The following is a 22,525-nucleotide window of genomic DNA, read 5'->3' on the forward strand; positions in this document are numbered from 1 at the left end:
TTAGATTATTTAATGGCCGAAGGCCTCATTAAAGAGAAATGTTTTCACCTGGCACCTAAAGATATGTAATGATTGTGCCAGGTGAGCCTCTCTGGGGAGAGCATTCTACAGACGGGAAGCCACCACAGAAAAGGCCCGTTCTCATGTTCCGAAGTCTAATGAATTAATTCTGGTGAATGAAAGAAAATACCAAGTCTTCATTGATTTGGAAATAACAACATGCAGTGGGCAGTGAAGAGACTTTTTTTTTTTTGCGTTTTGCCATCCGTACAGTCCTACAATACTGATCTAAGAGTTCTGCAGTAGACTTTGTTCCACGTCAGAGACAGCATGCCTGTGGGGATGAAGAATTGTTTTGGTCTAGATTCTTTATGTTTAGGGAAGTTTTTAATATTTGATGTCTTATTCTGTTTTTAATGTGTTGGGAGCTGCCCAGAGTGGCTGGGGAAACCCAGCTGGATGGGCGGGGTATAACTATATTATTAATTAATTAATTAATTAATTAATTAATTAATGGACTTTAGGGCACCTCCAAGACTAGTGGGGTTTGCTCAACCCAGCATTTTTGTGGGCCTCAGACAACTTTCTCAAATGCAGGAATGGGACCGAAGTGCCACAGTTTTCCCTCAGTGTTTCCCCCCACTCTTGCTGTCACAAGTTCCACAAATGAATATCTCTAATTGGTGATGAATGCTTCAGTGCTTCATAACCTTTACACATCATGAATGAAAATGATGTTGAGTGGGGGCGTCTCTGCCGACTGTTTTGAAGCTCAGTAAACATTTAGCAATGTCCAACTGCAACATCTGGAAATGTCATTATGATTACTGGCACACACCCCCTTTTGATACACTTGAGCTTAGTAAGAATTAATATGCCTTTCATCCCTCCTCCATTAATTATATTTAGTTGTTTGTTTGTTATTATTACATTATACCTGGGGCCCGAATTCAGCCCTCTGGGCATCTCTGGTAAAACAGAAAACTGGAGGGATGGAGATAAGAAGAAATTGGGGGTACCAAACTGGGGAGAGATGGGGAAGCAATGCAGATATAGGCTAGAAGGATGAAAAGTGGGTCCCATACAGAAAACTGGGATTGAAGAAATATCCTAGGACAGAGAAGCTTGACAGGTAATGCACTAGGCTCTGCTAGTGCTCTGTCGATCATCCAGACTATTTAAAGCATACATAGTTTAGTGCGCACGCATGTGGGTTTTTTTTTTTTTTTTTGCAAGCAATGGGTTGAGCAATCAGTGTAGCACACCCCCTTCAAACAGTTTACTGCCGACAGCTCATGCCTTCCTCCAAATGTTTCTTGGTGTCTCTCACCCCCGCGCACAGGAACTCGGATTCCTACTGAAGTCAAACACAGTTTACGTCTTGGAAATAGGATAAAAAGGTCATATGCTGCCATGAGAAAAGTCCTAAAATATGTAGTCTTCTCTTCCTCTCCCCTCTCCCCTCCCTGTTCCCGTCTCTTCCAGCACCAAATATGATCTCATCCCTTGACTTTCTTTGGAACCAAGATCACAGTTCGGAGCTGGAGACAATTTCTTCACCATGAAGCATACAAATGCTTGCATTTCTTGTTTATGCTGTTTCTCATGAACTGCTGGACCCAACCAGAGCCTTTTCTCATATGCCTGATCTTTGTTCCTAATATTTTATTTTATTTTTTACTTTTCTTTTAATTGAACACTTAAGATAATAATTTAAAAAAAACAGAAGAGTAAAAATCATTGAACCAAGGGGTGGGAACATAGATTTGATCTCATCTTACTAGACTAAAGAAAACAATGAATATGGTCTCACATCATCACCAAATTCCTCATTCCACATGGAAATAGAAATCACCCATCGATCAACAAATTTGCTTTCATACATTATAATTTCTCTTGATTTGACATAGAAAGTTAGCTTATACGTTGCTGCTGTAGCCCAGATTCTTAAAAATAACAACCCTCCTGTTGGAGGGGGATTCTCCCCCCCCCCCACGGAATATATTGTCCTTCATCTTCAACTACAACTTGATGCTATTTTTTTTAATTTGGGTTGTTCATGTAGCATTTTGAACATTCAGCTTGCTTTAACATTCGTGCCTGAATTATTAGGTTTCCCTGTGGAGCACAAAAATTCAGTAAGCATTGGACAAACTGGACCATGTCAATTTCAAATATGTTCACATATGTAAACATATATTTTTTAAAATAAAAAACCCAGTAGCACAGGCATTGTATTTAAATATGTATTCCAAAAACTATTTTATCCTAAAATGCATAATCTATACATATTTTCTCTCCAAATAAACACTTAAAAAACCAGCAACACATTTTTAAGTCAATAATTGCACCGAAACATTCAGGAAGTGTTAATGGGTCAGTAACCCCTCTATCCTATGCATATCTACTCAGAAGTAAGTCGCATTGAATTCAGTGGAACTTAACTCCCAGATTCTAGCATTTGTTCCAAGTTTCGCATTAGTTCAGGAGGTGTAGATGCATCAGAATTCACACAGTTTGAATTCCACAAGCAACTCTGTTTATAATGCATGAAAATCAATAAAGTTGCACAATGTTTGTGTAAGCTGCATTTGGTGTGTTTTACACATAAAGGTAGCCTAATGAATTTTAAACTAATGAACTTACTTTTTAAAATTTAAGTTTACGTTAGGAGACCTTTTAGGTAACTAGTAAATAAATAATATTTAAATAAAAGTAAAGCAAACTGCATTCTGACATAATTTGATGAAGTAATAATGACAATAATACATTGGTCAATTGACCAGCCAGTTGACTAGCTCCCTAGGGTGCAAACCCTACCACATCTGCCGTGAATATACCTTCTGGCTGAACATTTTAATGGAAAGAGCCAAGGACTTAGGGAAGCGATATCAGTTGCAGTAGACAATTCTGGTCGGATTGCATAAAGAATACTTTACTGAGTGAGCTCCTGCACATTTGAAGGCTCACATGGGAGGTATTTAGTGAAGAAGAGACTCCATTTTATGTGCAGCAAGATTACTGTGTTTTAGAATCCACCGTGAACACTGCTAAATTGAATAGAGTGTTGGGGGGTTTCTTCTCTGCTTGGAAGAAAGAGAGCCAAGCTGCAGGAGAAAGGAAAAGTGGGAATCTCTCATAGGAGCTGCAAGGCATGGCCTAATCGAGATACAGAAGGCGGAGTGCTGAGCTCTGGAAAGAGGGGAAAATATAGTCGCTTGGGAGTTAGAAGACGAGACTAAAAACCCATGCTTGGAGAAGCATGTGATTGTAATTATTAGGCTTTAATTCGGTTATAAGTTTCTGCAAGTAAAGTTTTTCAGTGTTAAAGTTTGGACATGGGTTTAATTCCAAAAGAAAGGTATCAGCCTCTCATATATAATACACTGGTTTCCGGAATTCCATCTCACACCTTTGGGTTTGCACTACTGTGTTAATTTTGTGATTGGCGATAACAGATTATATTCTGAGGGTGTGGCTAAACCCCAGTGTTTTGCACTGTTTGCTTTGCAGCCACAAAAGGCGATGGCTATGCCAGATTTCACAAAAGACATGATTCTTGCGGGGGGGGGGGAATGGAAGACATATGGGTGCCGTAGTTTGCTACTATGAGTTATTATGATGGTTTTGAGCAAGAGACTCTGTGCCAAGTTTATTGCTGGCGTCAGCAGCAGCAGCATTGTTCTCAATGGGCTTTTAAAAGTTTTATTTTTTTCTGGGTTGGGAAATGTGTTCCAAATTCAGGAAACAAACTTTAGAGTGATGTTGTGAGAGCAGAGGGAGATGGTCTCGGGACAAAACAAAGGAGGGGGGACTTGTTCTTTTGCAAGAACAAAGAGTACAGGAATGCTCCTCTCATAAGGGGTTGGTGAGAAACCAAATTCGATTATTAAAAGAGATATCTATCTCTGGGAAATGGGTACCAGAGTTTGTTTAGTGTCTAGCCGCTTAGGAAGTATGTGGGCATTTGGCAATATATACATTAAGTAATACTAAATAATGTAAGTGCATATGTTGTTAGTGGAATGCATGGCAGTGGACTTTTTCCTGTAATCCGAGAAGAAATCTGTGGGTGCGACTTTGTGTCTTATTCACAAAAATGTGATGGAGTCTCTGGACTCCAAAATATTCCAGTTCCAAAGCAAAAGTGTCAAACTTTTTGTTTCCAAGTGCACTAAGCCCCTTAAGCTATTCTGTTGGCCCATTCAGCTCAGCATTGTCTGCGGTGACTAGCAGAGGGTCTCTGCGATCCTCAGCCGAAAGTCTTTCCTAATCCTTCCCAGAGCTGCCCAGGATCAAAACTGGGATATTTTGCATGTAGCACATGGGCTCTGGCACTAAGCTTTTGGGATTGCTTGCCTTTTCTTTAGATAGTTTGGAGTTGCATAGAATAGTGGGAGCTAAACCTGAATGCAGTCGTACCTCGGACGTCGAACAGAATCCATTCCAGAAGTCCTTTCGACTTCCGAAACGTTCGCAAACGTACGACTTCCAAAGCACAGCTTCCGAGAGCGTTTGAAAACTGCAACACTCACTTCCGGTTTTCAATCATCTGGGAGCCGAAACATTCGACTCCCAAGGCGTTTGGGAGAAGAGGCAACCCAGGCCTGCATTAGAAGTATCTCTAAACCCTTTATTTAGAGATTCCATGCTAAGACAGCTGGATGGCACCTTGTACGCCTCCTTCCGGCAACTCCTGCTGCCAAGTGTATTGCTCTGTTTTCCTTTGGACTACATCAGCGAGGCCGAGAGAGGGGTCTTCTCATCTGGGCAGCCCAGGACCTCCATACACAGTGCCCATGTGAGTGCCTCAAGGGGGTCACTTCAGTGCTGCTAATGCAGCTGTTTGGCTTTATCCCTGGGGGCGCACTTCATTTGTCTCTCAAGTAAAGACTGATGAATACCATGCTATGAAAGCAGTACGCTATAGGTCAAAACCAGACACCGTGGCAACCCTGGGCAAAACGTCATATGGAACATGGAAGGTGTAGACCTGAATAATTGACTGTAGCCGCATCAACCTGAGACACACAGAGTCTGCGTTTGGGGGTAGGATGTTTGATTCAGTTTGCATTTAGACATGAACCTACCTAACTTGCATCATCATCAATAATAATTAATAATAATAATAATAATAATAATAATAATAATAATAATATACCACCCAATACCCAGAGGTCTCAGGATTGTTCATAGTAAAAATCAAAATATAAAACCACAAAATATAGAGTTGTATTGATTTTTCAAAACGCTACCGTAACCGGAACACAACCAACCTAAACTCACACTTCTCTGAATTTTGCAAGGCAGTTCTTCAGCCATGTCACGAGTAAAAGAATACATAGACTAGGGTAAAGTGTGCATTAAAAAATACACAGATTAATAAAGATAACACAAGAGAGATGCATATTTGAGAAAATGTAGCCATTTAATGTCCATCCAGAGTGATTTCCTCAGTTCAAATGTCTTTTGGATAGCTAACGATAAGTGTGGGGCAACTTTGTTGGTAGTTGTGTTGATTTTCACATGCAGAAATCTGTGTGCTTGTATGGATGGCGACCACAAAGCGCTTTTGCTGTGTCTGTGTAATGTTTGCTTATGACAATCTACAAAACAGTCCTTAGGTTGAACCCCCTTGTGTCTCCTTTGAGAGTTGGACGGACAGCATTAAGCCGTTTGTTAAGGATGATGCACGACTGGAATGACTTCATCTGGGAGTCTCTTGATTGCAACCTTCACAAAATGTCAAAGAAGGATGGTCTTCCAATTTGCGAAATCTCTGCATTAAGGCAAAAATGCCTCTCGGACAGATTGTGGCAATGTTAAACATGCAGCGTTGACAAGGTAGACTCAGATCACACAGCTGGATGCTTTACATAAGCAGTTTGCTTGTGGGTCGATCGTTGAAGTAGGAATTTGAAATGTACTTGGTGCCAGCGCAGTTCATTAGTAAGTTCTGGACACCAGGTTGTGGACCAGAAGTGCTGCATTGGTTAAAACTCCTGCAACTTGTTTCGTTTTATATTTTCATTTGGTATTTTGCAAGAAGCTTACCTGCACTAGAATTCAGTGTTTCTAGTTGCACACCAAAACACCATTTGTAAAGGCTTTTTTTGGAAGAAAAAAGAGAAAAAACTTGAGTAATTGACTTTAAGAATTATTTATCCGAAGCTGTTCACCAGATGAGATGCAGCTGCCATGCTGTTTTTCAGGCAGGTGGGTCACTGTTGCTTTCTGGGAGAGGTGAGGGGGCAGAGAGTTCAGCACAGAGCCAATGCAGTACAGTCATACCTCAGGTTACAGACGCTTCAGGTTGCATTTTTTCAGGTTACGGATGCTCTAAAACCTGGAAGTACCGGAACATATTGCTTCCGTGTTTCAGAGGTCGTGCATGCGCAGAAGCGCTAAATCACGCTTTGCGCATGCGCAGAAGTGTCGAATCGCAACCCGCGCATGCGCAGACACGCCGCTGCAGGTTGCGAACGCTGCAGGTTGCAAACGTGCATCCCGCACAGATCACATTCACAACCCAAGCGTCCCTCTACTAGATTGAGTTTGCACCTTGCAGAATTTTCCTCCCTCTCTATTTCCGGGTAAGCAGTCACAGTCCAACTGCTGAGAATTGAGCATTGTGGCTGGTTCTGATATTTATTATTTTTGATAGCGCTGTGGTTAGGGGGAGGGTCTTTTCTGTTCCGGTGCCCACTCTTCAACAACCACCTCCCCTCAGAAATGATACAAGCACCAGAAGCACAGCACTGTATTACATAATGAGATCTTTCGGGCCTGTTAGATTGACTTGTGGCTTTTTACTCAGCTATGGATTTTTGCATTTTTATTCATTGTTTACTGTATTGATTTTATGGATTCTGCCATATTTATTCATAATAGTTTATTGTGTTGATTTTAATGAGCGTGTATTGTAAACTGCTTTACTCAATTTTATTTTTAATGTTAGGTGGCATTTGAATGGTTTTAGAATATTTTTTTTTATGATCCCCCTTTATATAAAATGTTCAATCTGGCTTAGAACAAAATAATAAAACATAAACTTTGATACTGTAACATTCATTTTTTTTTTTACTATTAGCAAGCATGGGGAAAGTTCATCGGTCCTTTTTATTTCACCATAAACTAATTGCAAATCCTCTTTCCCCAAAATTGCAAGCTCCTTGGGGCAGAGACCTCTCTTTTTTATTCTTCTTCTAAAGTTCCTAATACCTAGGTAGGCTTGTTGATCAGGAGACCCTTATTAATTCTCAGGGTCGTCGGTTTGAGCCCCACATTGGGGGAACAATTCCTGCATTGTAGGGGGCTGTCCTTTCCAACTCTATGATTCTGTGATCATATTAATGGTAATCTCTCCTTTATGTTTCTGCAGATCATGGGACATTCTGATTGGGATCACAAACGAGGACCCAGAGGATCTCAGGTGAGTTTTTGCAAGGTTTTTCTTGGTATAAAGGAGGGCTGGGAAATGTGGTTGTTTGGGAATGTGAGTCTACGTTGGGTTAAATATTTCTCCAATATATTTGGTGGTCAATTTGGGCAATCAAACGTACCAGCGGTGTGCAGGGATTTCTCAAACCTATCTGAATGGTGATCTGTAATGAGATATCGGTCCTTATTTCCTTCCTGAAATCAGATAAAGCTCCTGCAGAATATATCGTTCCAGTTGAGCTCTACAAGGAATATATAGAATGGTGGGTACCTATCCTGACTGGATATTTATTTACCACCATAAACAACACAGACCAAATGCCCTCTGCATGGAAAATGACTGTCATTTTCCCAATGTGTATAAGAAAGGATACAGAGATGAATTATCTACGTAACTATTGGCCAATCAGCTGGTTAGACTTCTCCTCAAAGCTATATACATGGTGTCAAATTACCAGTTTAATTTAATTCAATGCAATAATTTCAAAGCTTTTAAAACGTGGCCATCTTTAAGCCTTTAGATGGTGGGTTTTTGCGTATTTGCTTTGCATGTATCCCTCTAATTTATATCGGAAATACTGTGTATGTTTCTCATGCATCTCTTGGTGAAAACAGTTCTGCTTTTACGTTTTTAGTCTGAGGAGCTAGAACCACACGCTTTTAATTAATCAATAATGAAGTGTCATCACGGATGTTTCAATTGTTTAAGGCTGTTGACTTCTTGGTGACATCTGCTGTTGCATTTGAGTGTTGCTTTGCAATATTAGCATATGTTTATGCTGTGCAACCCTAGCCCAGCCTTCCTAGGAGCCGGCACCATTGAATTCAATGGGATTACTTCTGAATATACATGGTTGGGATTGTGCTGTAAGGCTGTAATCCTAAACATGCTTACTTGGGACTAAGCCCTGTTGAACTCACTGGGACCATTGCATTAACATCCATAGGACTGGGCTGTTAGTCCTATAATACAGAAAGATATGGATATTGGGTTCTGCCCAACTATTTTATACTTGGCATTATTGAATCTTAAGTTAGTTGTGTCTATTAACTTCACTGGGTCTATTCTGAGTAGGACTACCATGAGATACAAGGCGCTATTGCTTATTTATTTATTCATATTCACCTATATATATATATATATATATATTCGTTAAAAAGTAGTACATTCCATTTTCTTGTATAATATCCGTCGGTGTCTTCCAAAATTGCTTTGTTTTTGCACGTGACCAGAAGACATGTATGTTTTTAAGAAAGTATTTTAATGTAAAAGCAAAGGAAGAGTTAGAAGTCACATGAAAGGGTGTTACAAGAGTGAGGGGCTCTTAGGGAAAAGAGGTGGTAGCCCACAGTGAAGAATTGGCAAGTGTCAAGTGAAAGAGCAGCATATAGAGAAAGGAGAAAGAATGGATCTAGAACAGCGCAGGACCCTTGGAGACATCTGGTTAGCACAAGATGGAAGAGAATCTTTGGCCACTGGGAGAGTGGGAACAGGACATATTGCCCAATGGTTGACCCAGCTTCTCCTTGTTTTCTGCATACCTTGTTTAGTTTTTGAAAGGACAGACACTGGGAATGAGAGCTGAAGAATGGAAGCTTATTCCCAAGGAAATATAAACATATTTTCGGCCACAACACTGAGCTGAATTATAAGGCCGACATACTGTGTGCTTTTATTTTATTTGTATTTATTTGTTTGGCTTTGCTGCCATGGAAACGCAACAGATTTTGGGGATTTGTCACACAATCAGGTTGCCAATTCCATATTTATTTGAATCATCTGCATATAAAGAAGTGTGGTCCATCTCCAACTACTATGTGATTGAAGAGTTGCTAGGTTTAGCTTTTAATATAAAATATAATAAAGAGTACTATAAAGACTAGTGTTATGCTTGTCTGTTTCGTGATGAGTGAAAAACTCCTCAGGTTTGTGAAATTCAAATGAACTTGGTTGTTTGAAAAGAATAACCCCAGTACCTATGGAAGGAGAAGCCCTGCAAGGAGGAGAGTAGAGGAAAATGGAAAGAAGTGTTGATGGGAGAGTCAGGGAGGGAGAAAGGGAAGAGAAGAGAGAGAAGTGTTGTGCTCTTCCATTTTCTGAACTTTCCCCCATGATGCTGACTGCTGTGAGATTTACCATGGACTGCAGAATGGTCGTACTGTTGAAATCTTCTTCCTCAAACTGAAACAAGTGGGAAATTTGTCTCTTGAGTTAATATGTTTCATAGGATATATCACCTATATTAAATAATTTTGAGTACTAAGTTAAAGATTTAAGTAATCTTGAAGATGTGCCCAAGGAGAAATAATTCGGACTTCACAAGGCTGGGTTAATCTACCATGAAATTAGACCTGTGATCTTCAGCTTTTTGAGACATAGGACCTTTACCTCCAACCCAGAATGTGAGACTCACTTTTAGCATGTATGCCATCTTTATCCTTTGGGTTTCCATTTGTTGGCCTCTATCAGCCTTTCTTCAACTCTTCTTTGAAGAAAAAACAACGGGGGGGGGGGGGGAATAACGAAAGCAAAATAGAATGATGGTGCCCTTCATCCACCTTGGGTAGGGATGTGACTTGAGATGGAAGAAAAATCTCATCCAGTTTGCGTTTAAAGGCCAATCTACCTATTTTGCACTTTCGAAAACAACAAGGGAACAGAAAGACAGCCATTCTCCAAAATTAGCACTTCTCTGAATTTTGCTATGCAGTTCTCCAGTCACATAATGTGTACAGAAAAGAACATAAAACGGAGAGTGTGCATTAAAATGAATGTGTTTGTGAAAATAGCATATTCACAATTATATTAGGGAAATTAGTCTGCAAAAATGTCTATGTTAGTCATGATTTCATGTAAAGATGTGCATATATTGGGATCAACATGGACTTAAATGCTGATGAAATTTCATGTGAATTTAAAAACGGGGGAGGAATTGCAAATTAATGTGAACTGACCTCGAGACAAAGAAAAGGGTGAGAGAGAGATAAAATGCAAGAAACCAAAATGGACAGATTCGCCAATCCCTAGCTGTTACCCATATATGGGTCAGGAACTGCTCAGGTGAGGACCAGTGGCATAAACCAACTTTCTCATCAATCTCAGGATCTGGCTCTCTGGGCTGACTGTAATAACAGTTATTGGAAAAACTGAGCTTACTCTTTTTCTGGGGTTTTTGCTGAGATGCTGGAAGTCTGGTCTTAAACTCAAGCTGAGACTTTGGCTTGTGTTGCTTGAAGCTTGGTTTGCAGGTTGGGCACCAGCCAGGACTTTGTGGAGCAGATGCATCTTATACAGGATAGAAAGGCATGGTTGTATCTTCAAGAGCCCTAAAGAGCACAGTTGACACCTGATGTTATATATGTAGAAGGCCTGGTCGTACTCAAGGCCCTGTTTGAGTCTCAGAGGCTGAAGGAGGTTGTATGAGGCCAGAGGATTGGTGGGGCCATTTCTGAGAAATTAAGCACCAACAGCTGTTCTTCCTCTGCTGCTACTGATCTAACCAGCCTTCTGTGCCAGTTTTTTTAATCATGGGGAAGGCTAAGGGCCAGATCTTAAGACCCAGTTGGCATTTCACGGATGATCTATTGTGTGTCTTCGGATAGGCCAATGTTTACTGCAGAACAGTTTAGACCTCTTTGGCTTTGTTGACTCCCCGCTTCACAACTCTACTCCACCCTTTCGTAACAGCATGATCAATGTGGGTTGAGCTTGTGCACAAGGAGACTTAATTGCACAGCCACTTCATCATCCACCTCAACTGTCAATTGTTCCATAGATGAACCTGCCCTGTTCAGATGCCCTGAATCTTCCATCATCCCGCTTCATTGGAGGTCCAGTGTGTTAAGAGAGAAGGATAAAATCCTTTCTCTATCCACTTTCTCAGTGCCATGCATCATTTTCTAAACTTCTTTCATATCACCTCTTGCGTTTTCTCTAAACTGAAAAGTCCCAAATACTGGAACCTTTCCTCACTGAGCGGGGGGAGGTGGCTTCATGTCCCTTTTCCACTTTTTGAGGTGAGACAACCACAACTATACCCAGTATTCCGAATGCAGTCGCACCAAAGATTTGTACAGTGCCACTCTGATATTGGCATTATGACTTCTGGCCAGCAAGGCTGCCTCTGTTGGAAATCCAAAACTTTTCATCACACACGTTGCTTGCAGGCGCACAGATCTTCACCTGTAGAGGTGTGCTTCCTGCAAAAGTGAACACCTTTCCATTGGTTCTTTTGTGTAATGCTCCACTCCTAAGCTGTTTCCCCTTCTGTGGGGGACTTGCAAAGCATTGCTTTTTTTTTCTTTCTTTAAAGGAAAGTGAGAGATAGAAAAAAGACGCCAGTTTATTGAGGATGCCATATGGACAGGATTTAGCTGCTGATACAGTTCTGGTGCTGTTGGTTTGTTGAGTGGGTGTTGAGGCATAACCCCTGGTCTTCAGGGAACAGGCAGTCCTTCCTTTTGCAGACTTCCATGAGATGATGCTCATATAGAGAGAGAGAGGGAGGGAAGGAGGGAGGCAGGCAGGCAGGCGCACTGGTCCGGTGTGTTTTAATTCACATTAAATGTAAAAGCTCTCAATTATATATAGCTGAGGTGCTGCAATTTACCCTTCCAGTTCCTAAGCAACAGCTATTTTCAGATTGAGTGTGTCTGGTGGTGTTGTCTACCTACTTCATGCATCTATGAGGTAATTCATCATCGAATGCTGCTGGGTTGTCCCCCCACCCCCACCCCACTATCTCTTCCGTGGCTGCTTCCTATAGAGAGATCAAGGCATGCAAAACTGGGAAGAGTTTGGAACAAACAAACAAACAAATCCACCATTTCCCCCACGGCTTCCTTGCAACACCTTTGCAAACACAAAACTTTGGGATCCTTGAAGTCGACTTGAGCGATGCTACGTAAGGATCGGGAATAATATTTTTTGCTGCTGGTTTGAAATTATTCTGAGGAAGAGCCTTCTTGAGCAAAACTGGGAATCATGAAGCGGCGACCTTTGCTCCTGTTGAAGCGGCGATGGGAGTCTATCCCTGTTACCGATCAGGTACTGTGGGCTTCTCTTTATATTTTCATCTCTTGGTGATAACGGCACAAAGAACTGCCAGTTATTGTACTTACGGTTCTAGGAAGCTGGTGGGCATTGCCTGCCGTTTCTCTCAAGCTTGTTATTAAGGTTTTGGCTTCAAAATTGCAGTTGGTGCTTCTCTTAGAGCTGTAGAAGCCAGATGCCTTGGTTGCTGAAAAAGATCATGTTCATCACACCACATAGCAAATCTGCAAGGCAAGATCTGAAGAGCACGGTTCTGATGAGAGTTGCAGAGAGTCAGCAAATAGTGTAATAGTTTTAGATTTGCTGGGTAGCCTTTGGAAAGGAACCCCAGCCTAAATATTAGGGGTAGTGTGAGTTGCACATTTATATACTGTATGTCTACATTTAAGTAATGAATAGTTGGTGCCGGTGAATTAATGGCTTATGTGTTCCTGAGAAATCCTGAAAAGTGTATTGGTAGTGGTTGAATGGTGACAAATTAATAAACTTACTGCATATGGTTATTCTTCGAAGGATGTCACTTTGCATGCAGACCTTTGGTTAAAACTCAGCACGACAGACTCAATTATCCTTTGCGGAATATAATTGCACATTTGTGGCATTAGTATTTGTCATCCCCCCTTAAAACATTGCTGTAAACATCTAAGAATGTTGACTTCTTTTTTTAAAAAATCCCTGTGCAAAGTGGGTTCATAAAAGTTGCTCCTGGCTCCATTAAGCTTCATCTATTATCTGAGCTTTCTTAGCTCTATGGTGGAGATTGCATCACTCTTGCCAGCAAGAGTGTTGGGGCATATGTGCTCAAAGGAGTGGAGTTTTTGTTTTATAGACCAGGAGAAGACAGGCAAGCACGGCATCCTTTTTTGGATGCAACAACCCCGGCTTCCTTCAACCTCCTTCGCTGCTCCCACCATGTCCTAACCCCAGTGCTACCACACACTGGGGTGTTTAATGCTGGTTGACAAACCAGATTCTTAAACCCAGAAAAAGGCATTGGTTTGTTGCATAGTTTAAGATCCTAACGATTGAACCAGCATCTTCCCACAGCTCCCTGATTCAGATTTATTGGAGGAGCTGAAGTTTAAGCAAACCAGAATCAAAACACTGGCAATCTGTGGGGAACGGAAGCATCAGAGTTATGGTTCATTAAACCGGGAACATTACATCTAAAGTGACCCACTGAGCTACCACTTTCTGTGTTAACACCTGTTGGGTGGAGGCTTCTTCAGATCTGTAACTTGGTGGCATTTACCATGTGGTAAGCCATACCTATGGAGCGGCTTACTTAGTTGATCAGAAAGTTTTCTTGTATGATGTTCTCAATAGCCTGGCAGGGGTGGGGGGAAAAATCAGTGTGCGTGAGGAGCACCAGATCAGTAGCTTACTACATGCAAGGCTTCCCAGGGTATGAGCTGGAAGACCTGGAGTCAATTAGGAACTCTTCTTCATTTAAAACTCTGCTTCACTGCACCACCACCAAGTCTGTTCAGAGAAGAAGAAGAGTTTGGATTTGATATCCCGCTTTATCACTACCCTAAGGAGTCTCAAAGCGGCTAACAATCTCCTTTCCCTTCCTCCCCCACAACAAACACTCTGTGAGGTGAGTGAGGCTGAGAGACTTCAGAGAAGTGTGACTAGCCCAAGGTCACCCAGCAGCTGCATGTGGAGGAGCGGAGACGCGAACCCAGTTCACCAGATTACAAGTCCACCCCTCTTAACCACTACACCACACTGGCACTCTCCCTCTGCAAGAGGGACTTGCAGGCAGTTGACTCCTGGACGCAACGACAACAGAGTTGTTCTGATCAGGGGGGCTGATGATCCCATGTTTCTTCCTGCTGGAAGATGGAGCAAGCTTGCTTTCTGCTGCTTCCTAGGGTACAGCCCAAACCAAAGGATTCAAATGGCAAGGAGATTCCAACTAAACATTCAGAATAACTTTTTGATGGCAAGAGCAGTGTTATAGTCGAAGGTGGTAGGCTCTCCTTCCTTGGAGGTTTTTAAGCAGAGGTTGGCTGGCCACCTATCAGGTGTGCTTTAGCTGTGATTCCTGCATTGCATGGGGTTGGAATAGATGATCCTTGGGGTCCCATCCAACTCTACAGTTCTATGAGTCTCTGCTGTGCAACTATGTCATCTGCTGAGCTCTGGTCAAAGTGGGGCAACTTGCCGAAGGAAGCTATGGGGCTGTCTCTCTACATGTCCAGACGGATGGCAAGCAAGCCAGCTTCTCTGCTGCCTGCCGGTCGGTTTACCATCTGTTCCCATTATTTGCCATCTCTCTGCCCTTTGAGGGCTGGATCTTGCTAGCACTTGGACTCAGCCACTTGGCAATACCAGCCATCCCGTGGAGCAGTTTTATTAAAGTGGCCCTACTGTGGTGTCAGAAATGGTGCAGACCAGCCATTACAGTACACAGGAGAAAAATGCAGGTGAGCGGACTTTCAAACAAACATAATAATAATAATAATAATAATAATAATAATAATTTATATATACCCCGCCCATCTGGCTGGGTTTCCCCAGCCACTCTGGGCGGCTTCCAACAAAATATTAAAATACAGTAGTCCAAACATTAAAAGCTTCCCTAAACAGGGTTGCCCTCAGATGTCTTCTAAATGTGAGGTAGTTGTTCATCTTTTTGACATCTGGTAGGAGGGCGTTCCACAGGGCGGGCGCCACTACCGAGAAGGCCCTCTGCCTTGTTCCCTGTAGCTTTGCTTCTCGCAATGAGGGAACTGCCAGAAGGCCCTTGGCGCTGGACCTCAGTGTCCGGGCAGAATGTTGGGGGTGGAGACGCTCCTTCAGGTATACTGGAGTGAAGTGATAGGAATAAAGTGATAGGAATTTGTATTCTCTCCCCCCCCACACACACATACTTCTCTAGTTATATTGTAGTGTTAATATGTTTAACCCCAGAGGCATCCCTAGGGTCCCTTGACCTAGGGTCAAGCAGCTGTTTCTCTCCCCCCCCCCCAAAAAAAAAATCAGTTTACCACACTAGGCACATTAGAAATCACTACATATTATGTGACTTGAGTAGTTGAAGCATCCAGAATGAGGGCAAAGTGAGGAGGAAAGGCAGAAAAATTTGCACACTTTTGTGCCACGGCACGAGAAGAATGGGCAGTTTCTCTCGCAACAGCGGTGTCTCATCGCCGCACAAATATGTGTCATACACTCCATAGTCTAGTGGGTGATTTTTGCACGACCTGTGCCCCCAGCGTGGGCTGGTTTCGCCAACCCCTAGATAACACCTCTAGCTAACCCCCACCTGCCTGCCTTCTTAGTTACAACCAGTTCAGGGGGTGGCACTGCCTATCATCTCTCTCTGAGACTAAGTCCTACAAGGGTCAATACTAAGACTAAGGAACTCGGCAGGGAGAAGTATAGGGGGGAAATTAGAACTAGTCGGCTCTGTCTATCGTTGGCTCTGTTGCCACTTACTGTTTTCGACCCTACATGGACCAATAGGCACCAGCCACCACTGGGGGCAAATGAACCTCCAAAATATACTGTAGAAAACGGTGTTTTTTATTATTTATTTATTTTGCTTTGTATTTTTCCACCCTCTTCTGGAGCGCACTTCTTGTGTGGGTAGTAATTGACGCCGCCTCTTGCAGTCTAAAACAATTGAATGAGGTTTTTTTTTTTGCTCATCTAAATGCACAGAATCACATCACAGGGAGCAGTGGGGGGCGGAATGTTGCTTATTGATCCGCTGTATCTCGTGAGGGGGAAAAAGAAGGCTTGAAAAAGCTACTTGTGTGCAGGTTTCGATTCTCTTGAACAGCCGCAAAGTGTTGATTGAGAGCTTTGGGGAAATGCTTCTTTTTCTTATGGAGAAATGATCTGGGTTTAATAACTCTTCCACTTGTTTTAACCATCAGTGCAGTCGTATGAGGAATTGCAGCGACGGTGAGCAGATCACGGGTAATTCTCCCGCAAAGCTTGTCTCAAGGGGCAGCTCTAAGCTCTGATGAAGGTAATTCCGGCTGTGGAGCACTAAGGACCATGCTCCATGTTTTAGATCAGGGGTAGGCAACCTAAGGCCCGGGGGCCGGATGCGGCCCAATTGCCTTCTCAAGCCGGCCCTCAGACGGTCTGGGAATCAGTGTGTTTTTACATGAGTAGAATGTGTCCTTTTATTTAAAATGCATCTCTGGGTTATTTGTGGGGCATAGGAATTCGTTCATCCCCCCCCCCCAAAAAATAGTCTGGCCCACCACAAGGTCTGAGGGATGGTGGACTGGCCCACGGCTGAAAAAGGTTGCTGACCCCTGTTTTAGATGAAGAGAAGGAAAGTAGTAAGGAGGAGGGGTAAAGTGTTTTGCTTTTTTATAATTGCTTGTTTTCAAGGGAAAAGAGCTGTGTGAATTTTGGGGCGAGGGTGCCCTAGCCAACCCAATACAGCAGATCAATTTAAAAGAAAAGACATTGAAAAAATTGGGGTCGTCCCTAAATTGTTGGGATCTGCTTAGTACTACTTTTAGAGTTAAATCAAATGTGTTTTCTGTAAAATGTAAAAAAGCAAGGACCTCTTTTACCTATGTTTGCATTTTAAACCACCTGAAATAATAAACTTTGGAAAAAGGAGATCTGCAATTGCAGTTCTTAAAGCTGTCAAGACAGATCAAGCTCTTACTATCTGCCATGTAGCTTGGATTTTTCAAATGGTTCCTTTTCCTACTGACTTACCTCCAGGTTCCCTGGCAAAAGAGAGTCGAGTAAACATTCCTTCATCATCTTGATTACATTAAGAGGCTGTAGCGAGACCATCGTGGTCTCAGAAGATAGCTGCATTCCAACATCAGGTTCTTCCACACGCATAGGGACTGAGACAGATACTTGGCTTTCATACCAATTGGCCATGCGAGAGGGCTCCATAAAATTGCATTTTGATTATTAGCTCTTTTTTATTTGGCACCGTCACAGGGTTTTTTTTTTGCCTTGACATTAAACTCATCGTTGCATTATACCTTGATATATCAGCCATTGCTGCAGTCGGGATTTAGCAAGGTATGTGCATGTGTGTGTCTGTGTTTTAATTAAGAGAACCCTGCCTAATCCGTAAGTCTCTTCCATACATGGTGGACGGTGGAGCTACTCTCTTAATGTCCCAAATGTTCTTGTTGATGCAAACTCTTCAGCCAAGGGATGAAGCACGCAGTCAGCAGCCTCATGCTGGCGATGAGATTGCATGTTTGAATTCTCCCTCGTCAAAGATCTTTCTAAAGTGGCTTGGTATATATTGCAATTGCTAACCATGTTGATTGAGTCTTCTGTTCATTAATATTATCTGCACTCCATCTATTTTGCTGGGAGGGGTATCTCAGTCAGTAGAACATGAGCTTCTTAATCCCAGAGTCATGGGTTCAAGATTCCTGCATTTCAGGGCGTTGGACGAGTTGGCAATCCTGATCCCTTCCAACACTAAATTTTTATGATTCTTTGGACCACTGCTGGCCCCAGAATTTCAGGGGCTACCAGAGAACCCACTAAAGCTGGAAGAGAAGGGACAAGAAAATCAAGAATGCTTTTTTAGGCTGATCTCCTTGAATATTCTATTAATAGTAGGAATCGTAGCTCCATCAGGGCACGGGGTCCTTTACTGCTCTTGGGGCCCTGGCAAATGCCCAGCATTCCCACTTTCCGGAGCCGTTCTTGTACATTGCCAGTTGCCAGGTTCTCTATTTCCAGATTTTCTTTGATTTAAGGACCATTGTGAACTTATTTGTTTCCAGGCACACCCTGAACTGTTTGTCCACTTTTGTGTCTTCCAAAGGACACCATTCTATGAAGGTCTGCATTTCATGAAATTGTATCATTATGGGTTCTCAGCAGCTGCTCCCAGAATCTGGGATGCCTTACCGAGGGAGACCTACCCTCTATTCTAGCCTGGCTCCTCAAGTGTATTGAAAAACACTATCACTAGTATTGACACAAGTTCAATTTGCTTTTGTATGTGCCTTGGGGGAGGGCACCATCTTCTCTTTTGCCTCAGGCAGCAAAATATCTTGAACTGGCCCCATACATAAATAGTGCCATCTCCTCAAGCTTTGTAAATAAGTACAGTCATACCTCGGGTTACAGACGCTTCAGGTTGCGCATTTTTGGGTTGCGCACCATGCCGAACCCGGAAGTACCGGAATGGGTTACTTCCAGGTTTCGGCGCTCGCACATGTGCAGAAGTGCTAAATTGCGCTTTGCACATGTGCAGAAGCGCCGAATCACGACCTGCACGTGCACAGATGCGGGTTGTGAATGTGCCTCCCACACGGATCACCTTCGCAACCCGAGCTTCCACTGTATTTAAAAGCATGTTTCTTTATTTGCTTCTTGAACTCCACATTGAAAATATAAATTGATTGCAACCCTCAAAAGTGATCCAACAAATTGAACAGAGGTTTGGCAGTGGGGTGTGTGTGTGTAAACATAATTCAAATTATTGCAAACAATATAGTTTTATGCTTTTACTTCAATGTTACTGTTCTGTGGAAATGTATTGTAAGTTGGCATTAAGAAGAATATTGTTACTGAAAAGTCCCATAGGAGGGTTTTTGTTTTTTTGTGTTATTTTAGGTGAAAGAACAGAAAGAGGAAACAGAAAGGGGAAATATTAGTAATGTGGTTTTCATTTGGCCCTGTCTTTTGATTTGAGAGATTTTGTATGAATGGTTTGCATTACGGACCTAAAAGGCAGGAAATGCGGGCTTGCTGGCTGGAATTCCTTTTCATAGCTGTCCTGTTTGCTAAAGAGGCTCACCAAGAGCACTTCTAGGTGACGGGCAGTTTGGTGCTCATGGGCAAAATCAGAGCAGGAAGCGAGGCAAAACAAAAAACAGGTACTTTGGGAAATGACAGATTTTACTGGGTCAGAGCAGGAGTCCTCTGTGCAGCTTGCAAAAGTTGCATGAAGATTCTCATTTTAAATACATATTTCTAAAGGTATTTTCTCCCAAACATGCCTTTTGATAAACATGCATTGATAAACTGGAATTCAGAGGCATACTGTTTCCAGCAGAGGAGGTACTGGAAGTGTCAACACTGTTGGATAGCTCAGTTCTGGTCTGCAAATTAATCTGGCATGTGCCAATCAGGTCAGTTCGATATGACAATTTGACAAAGTTGATTTTTTTAAAGGTATCATGGGGATTGAATGGGATGGGTTGAAGCCCCCAATAAGTATTGGGGTTCAGTTGTGTTTGAATGCATGTCTTTCCCTCTGCAAAACCATTATTTTGGCACACCGAATCAAGCGGGCACAGTCCCACGACCCAAATGCCTTTGCCCTTGTTGTGTCCACATTTGTTGGGTATATTGGACCCAGTTAAAGCAGCATCTACCACTATTATAATTGGAACAGGGCTTGTAGCAGCAGTGTGTTCACTGATACATGGAGCATAGAGGTGTTTAGGGATTTACGAACGTGCTTCATTCTGACCTGACATTCATTTACACTTTGGTGCCTGTTATTTCATTGCGCTGCAGTTTTCCAACGCACATCCCCGCATCTTAAAAAATCTGTGCCTGCCTTTATATATTCCGATCAAAGATTGGCTTGCGAGATTTACTACCAGTCGGAATCTTTGCCCTTTAGTCATTGATGGAAAACTGTTGTTGACTCTCTCTGTTTGTGTGTGTTTGTGTAAGTGTAGCAGGATGCTGGGTTTAAATGAATGCTGTAAAGGATCAATAATTGCTGCAGTCAGTTCATAAAGCCATAAAAAGGCTTCACTCTGATGTGACATTGAAGTAAGAAATCCATCAATCATTTCACCTTAGCTAGAACTATACTTTTATAGCAGGATAAGGGTTGCTTTTCCTGGGGAATCGTCATTGAAAGCAGCTTGATAATTTCATGCTGGGCCAACAAGCAATTGTCAGGGTTGCCTCCTAGATACACTGTGGAGATACCCGCTTTGAGGAGCATGTCCACGAGGAATCATTAGCCCTAGCAAGGAACCCTTTTCAGCCAAGTGTTGTGGACAACATCCCAAGAACTGGGTGGCAGTGGTGGGCTAGAGGCCAAAGTGAGTGGAGTAATGGATGTAAATTTCACCATTGCACAGTAGGTTAATTCCCAAACACACTCAAACGCCCCTCTCGATCCTCCATCCAGACAGGCAAGAGGCATTAAGGGCACATTCCAGCCAGGCAAAAACATGGGGGTGAAGGAGATCCAGGAAGTGGTATAACATGGAGAGGATATGGAGGACCAGATAGTCCTGGAGGACCAGTTCCAATTGTAACTTTTGCATCATTGGGAAGCTCTTTGGAGGTCCTGCCTTGTAGTCTCTCCTGGTGAAATCCAAGGGAAATAATGAAATCCATACCTTTGGCTTCTTGTAAAGGTAAAGGGACCCCTGACCATTAGATCCAGTCGTGGCTGACTCTGGGGTTGCAGCGCTCATCTCGCTTTATTGGCCGAGGGAGCCGGCGTACAGCTTCCGGGTCATGTGGCCAGCATGACTAAGCCGCTTCTGGTGAACCAGAGCATCGCACGGAAACGCCGTTTACCTTCCCGCTGGAGCGGTACCTATTTATCTACTTGCACTTCATTCTTTCGAACTGCCAGGTTGGCAGGAGCAGGGGATGAGCAATGGGAGCTCACCCCGTTGCGGGGATTCGAACCACTGACCTTATGATCAGCAAGTCCTAGGCTCTGTGGTTTAACCCACAGCGCCACCCACATCCCCTTGGCTTCTTGTACCAACCATAGAACCCTGTCCAGTCCTTTCATTGTAGCTTATTAAATTAGCATACTGTCCTTCATCCATAGATCTCATGGCGGTTCACAGCATAGAAATACAAGATAAAAACACGAAATACATAATAAAACAACCCAGTAACACCCCCTCCTCTCACTGCTTCCCTTCAGTCCCCAGGTAAGGGGAGAGACATTTGGACCCCATACCACTTTTGGAGCAGAACTTGCTTTGTGGCATGTGGACAACCACCACCACTGGTCCAAGGCCACCGTTCACACTATTCCCAGTCCTGCTTAGCTTCAGCCATGTTGCTACATGACATGCTTTCATGCCAATAGATCTGGGCTGCTGTTAGCAGGAACAGCTCCATGGGAATCAAGGAACAATTAAGAGTTCAGAATGGCAAAGAACAGCAATCTCTTGGAAATGGGAGAACATTTTGGAAATGGTTTTATTGCAAGACATATTTCTCTGCTTCCTGGAGGCCTGTGTCGGTGGGATGGGGGTGGATGGTAGTCTTCAGATATGGCTGCTTTGGGCTGAGAGAGTTTAAACGAGTGAAAGTTTTCACCATTGCTTCTCCCCCCCCAGAGACTCACAAACCAAAGGCTCTAGTAGTTCATTTTTTTTAAGTGTTGCCCATTGGGAGATCTTGTGGCTGATGGGCTGTGCATTCTCACCAGATGTTCTCCTTTACTGTAGATGGAAGCCACAATTTTGTACTGACTTAGTCATGATGGATCTGTGTTCGAAATATTAGTGGGCGGGGCTGGGGGAAATGAATTGACTGGAACAGGCTCATAGAGATTTGGAAATCAGGCAGAATTGAAATAAAGCCTTCAGCTCTCTCTCTTTTTTCCCTTTTTTTAAAAAAAGAAGAAGAAAATGTCCTATTGTGTTGTATTTTCCAGATCATGGCCTCATTGTGTAAGAAGACAGAGTTGCTCAATTATTGAGTAGGACACAAGTCTACTACAAGATCAGTCTTTGTTTCTGCACAATGAACCCAAGAAATCTGGAAATCATCAACAAGAGAATTGAGATTATTTATTTGAGCGTCTATTTGTTTTATTAAGCGCATTTCTATCCTGCCATTCCCCCAAAAGCTCAGGGCTCTGTATGAGACTTCTCATTCTTCGGACTGTTTCAAACAACTGGTGACCAACAAGCAATCAGCTTGAAGGGTGTGCATGGTGCAGGGCTTCTACATTTTCCTGCTAGAAATAATGTGAAATTTGGTCATTAACCAGTCATATTTAAATAGACTCATGGATGCCATTAAACATCTTGGAATGCACAGTGAATTTGGTTAACAAAGGAG

General features: G+C 42.7%; 1 protein-coding gene across 3 annotated transcripts in view; it reads left to right on the top strand.

Annotated features, from left to right (window-relative positions):
* PDE3A (phosphodiesterase 3A) overlaps positions 1-22,525 on the top strand; it is a 278,612-nt gene that overhangs the window by 176,412 nt on the left and 79,675 nt on the right. For all 3 annotated transcript variants that reach the window (XM_028746828.2, XM_077935277.1, XM_077935278.1), the window contains exon 2: positions 7,382-7,432. In XM_028746828.2, coding sequence (XP_028602661.2) covers positions 7,382-7,432 — 51 coding nt within the window. The remainder of the gene's footprint in view (positions 1-7,381; positions 7,433-22,525) is intronic.

Source organism: Podarcis muralis, chromosome 10 (assembly GCF_964188315.1).
Source record: "Podarcis muralis chromosome 10, rPodMur119.hap1.1, whole genome shotgun sequence".
Classification (NCBI taxonomy): Eukaryota; Metazoa; Chordata; class Lepidosauria; order Squamata; family Lacertidae; genus Podarcis; species Podarcis muralis.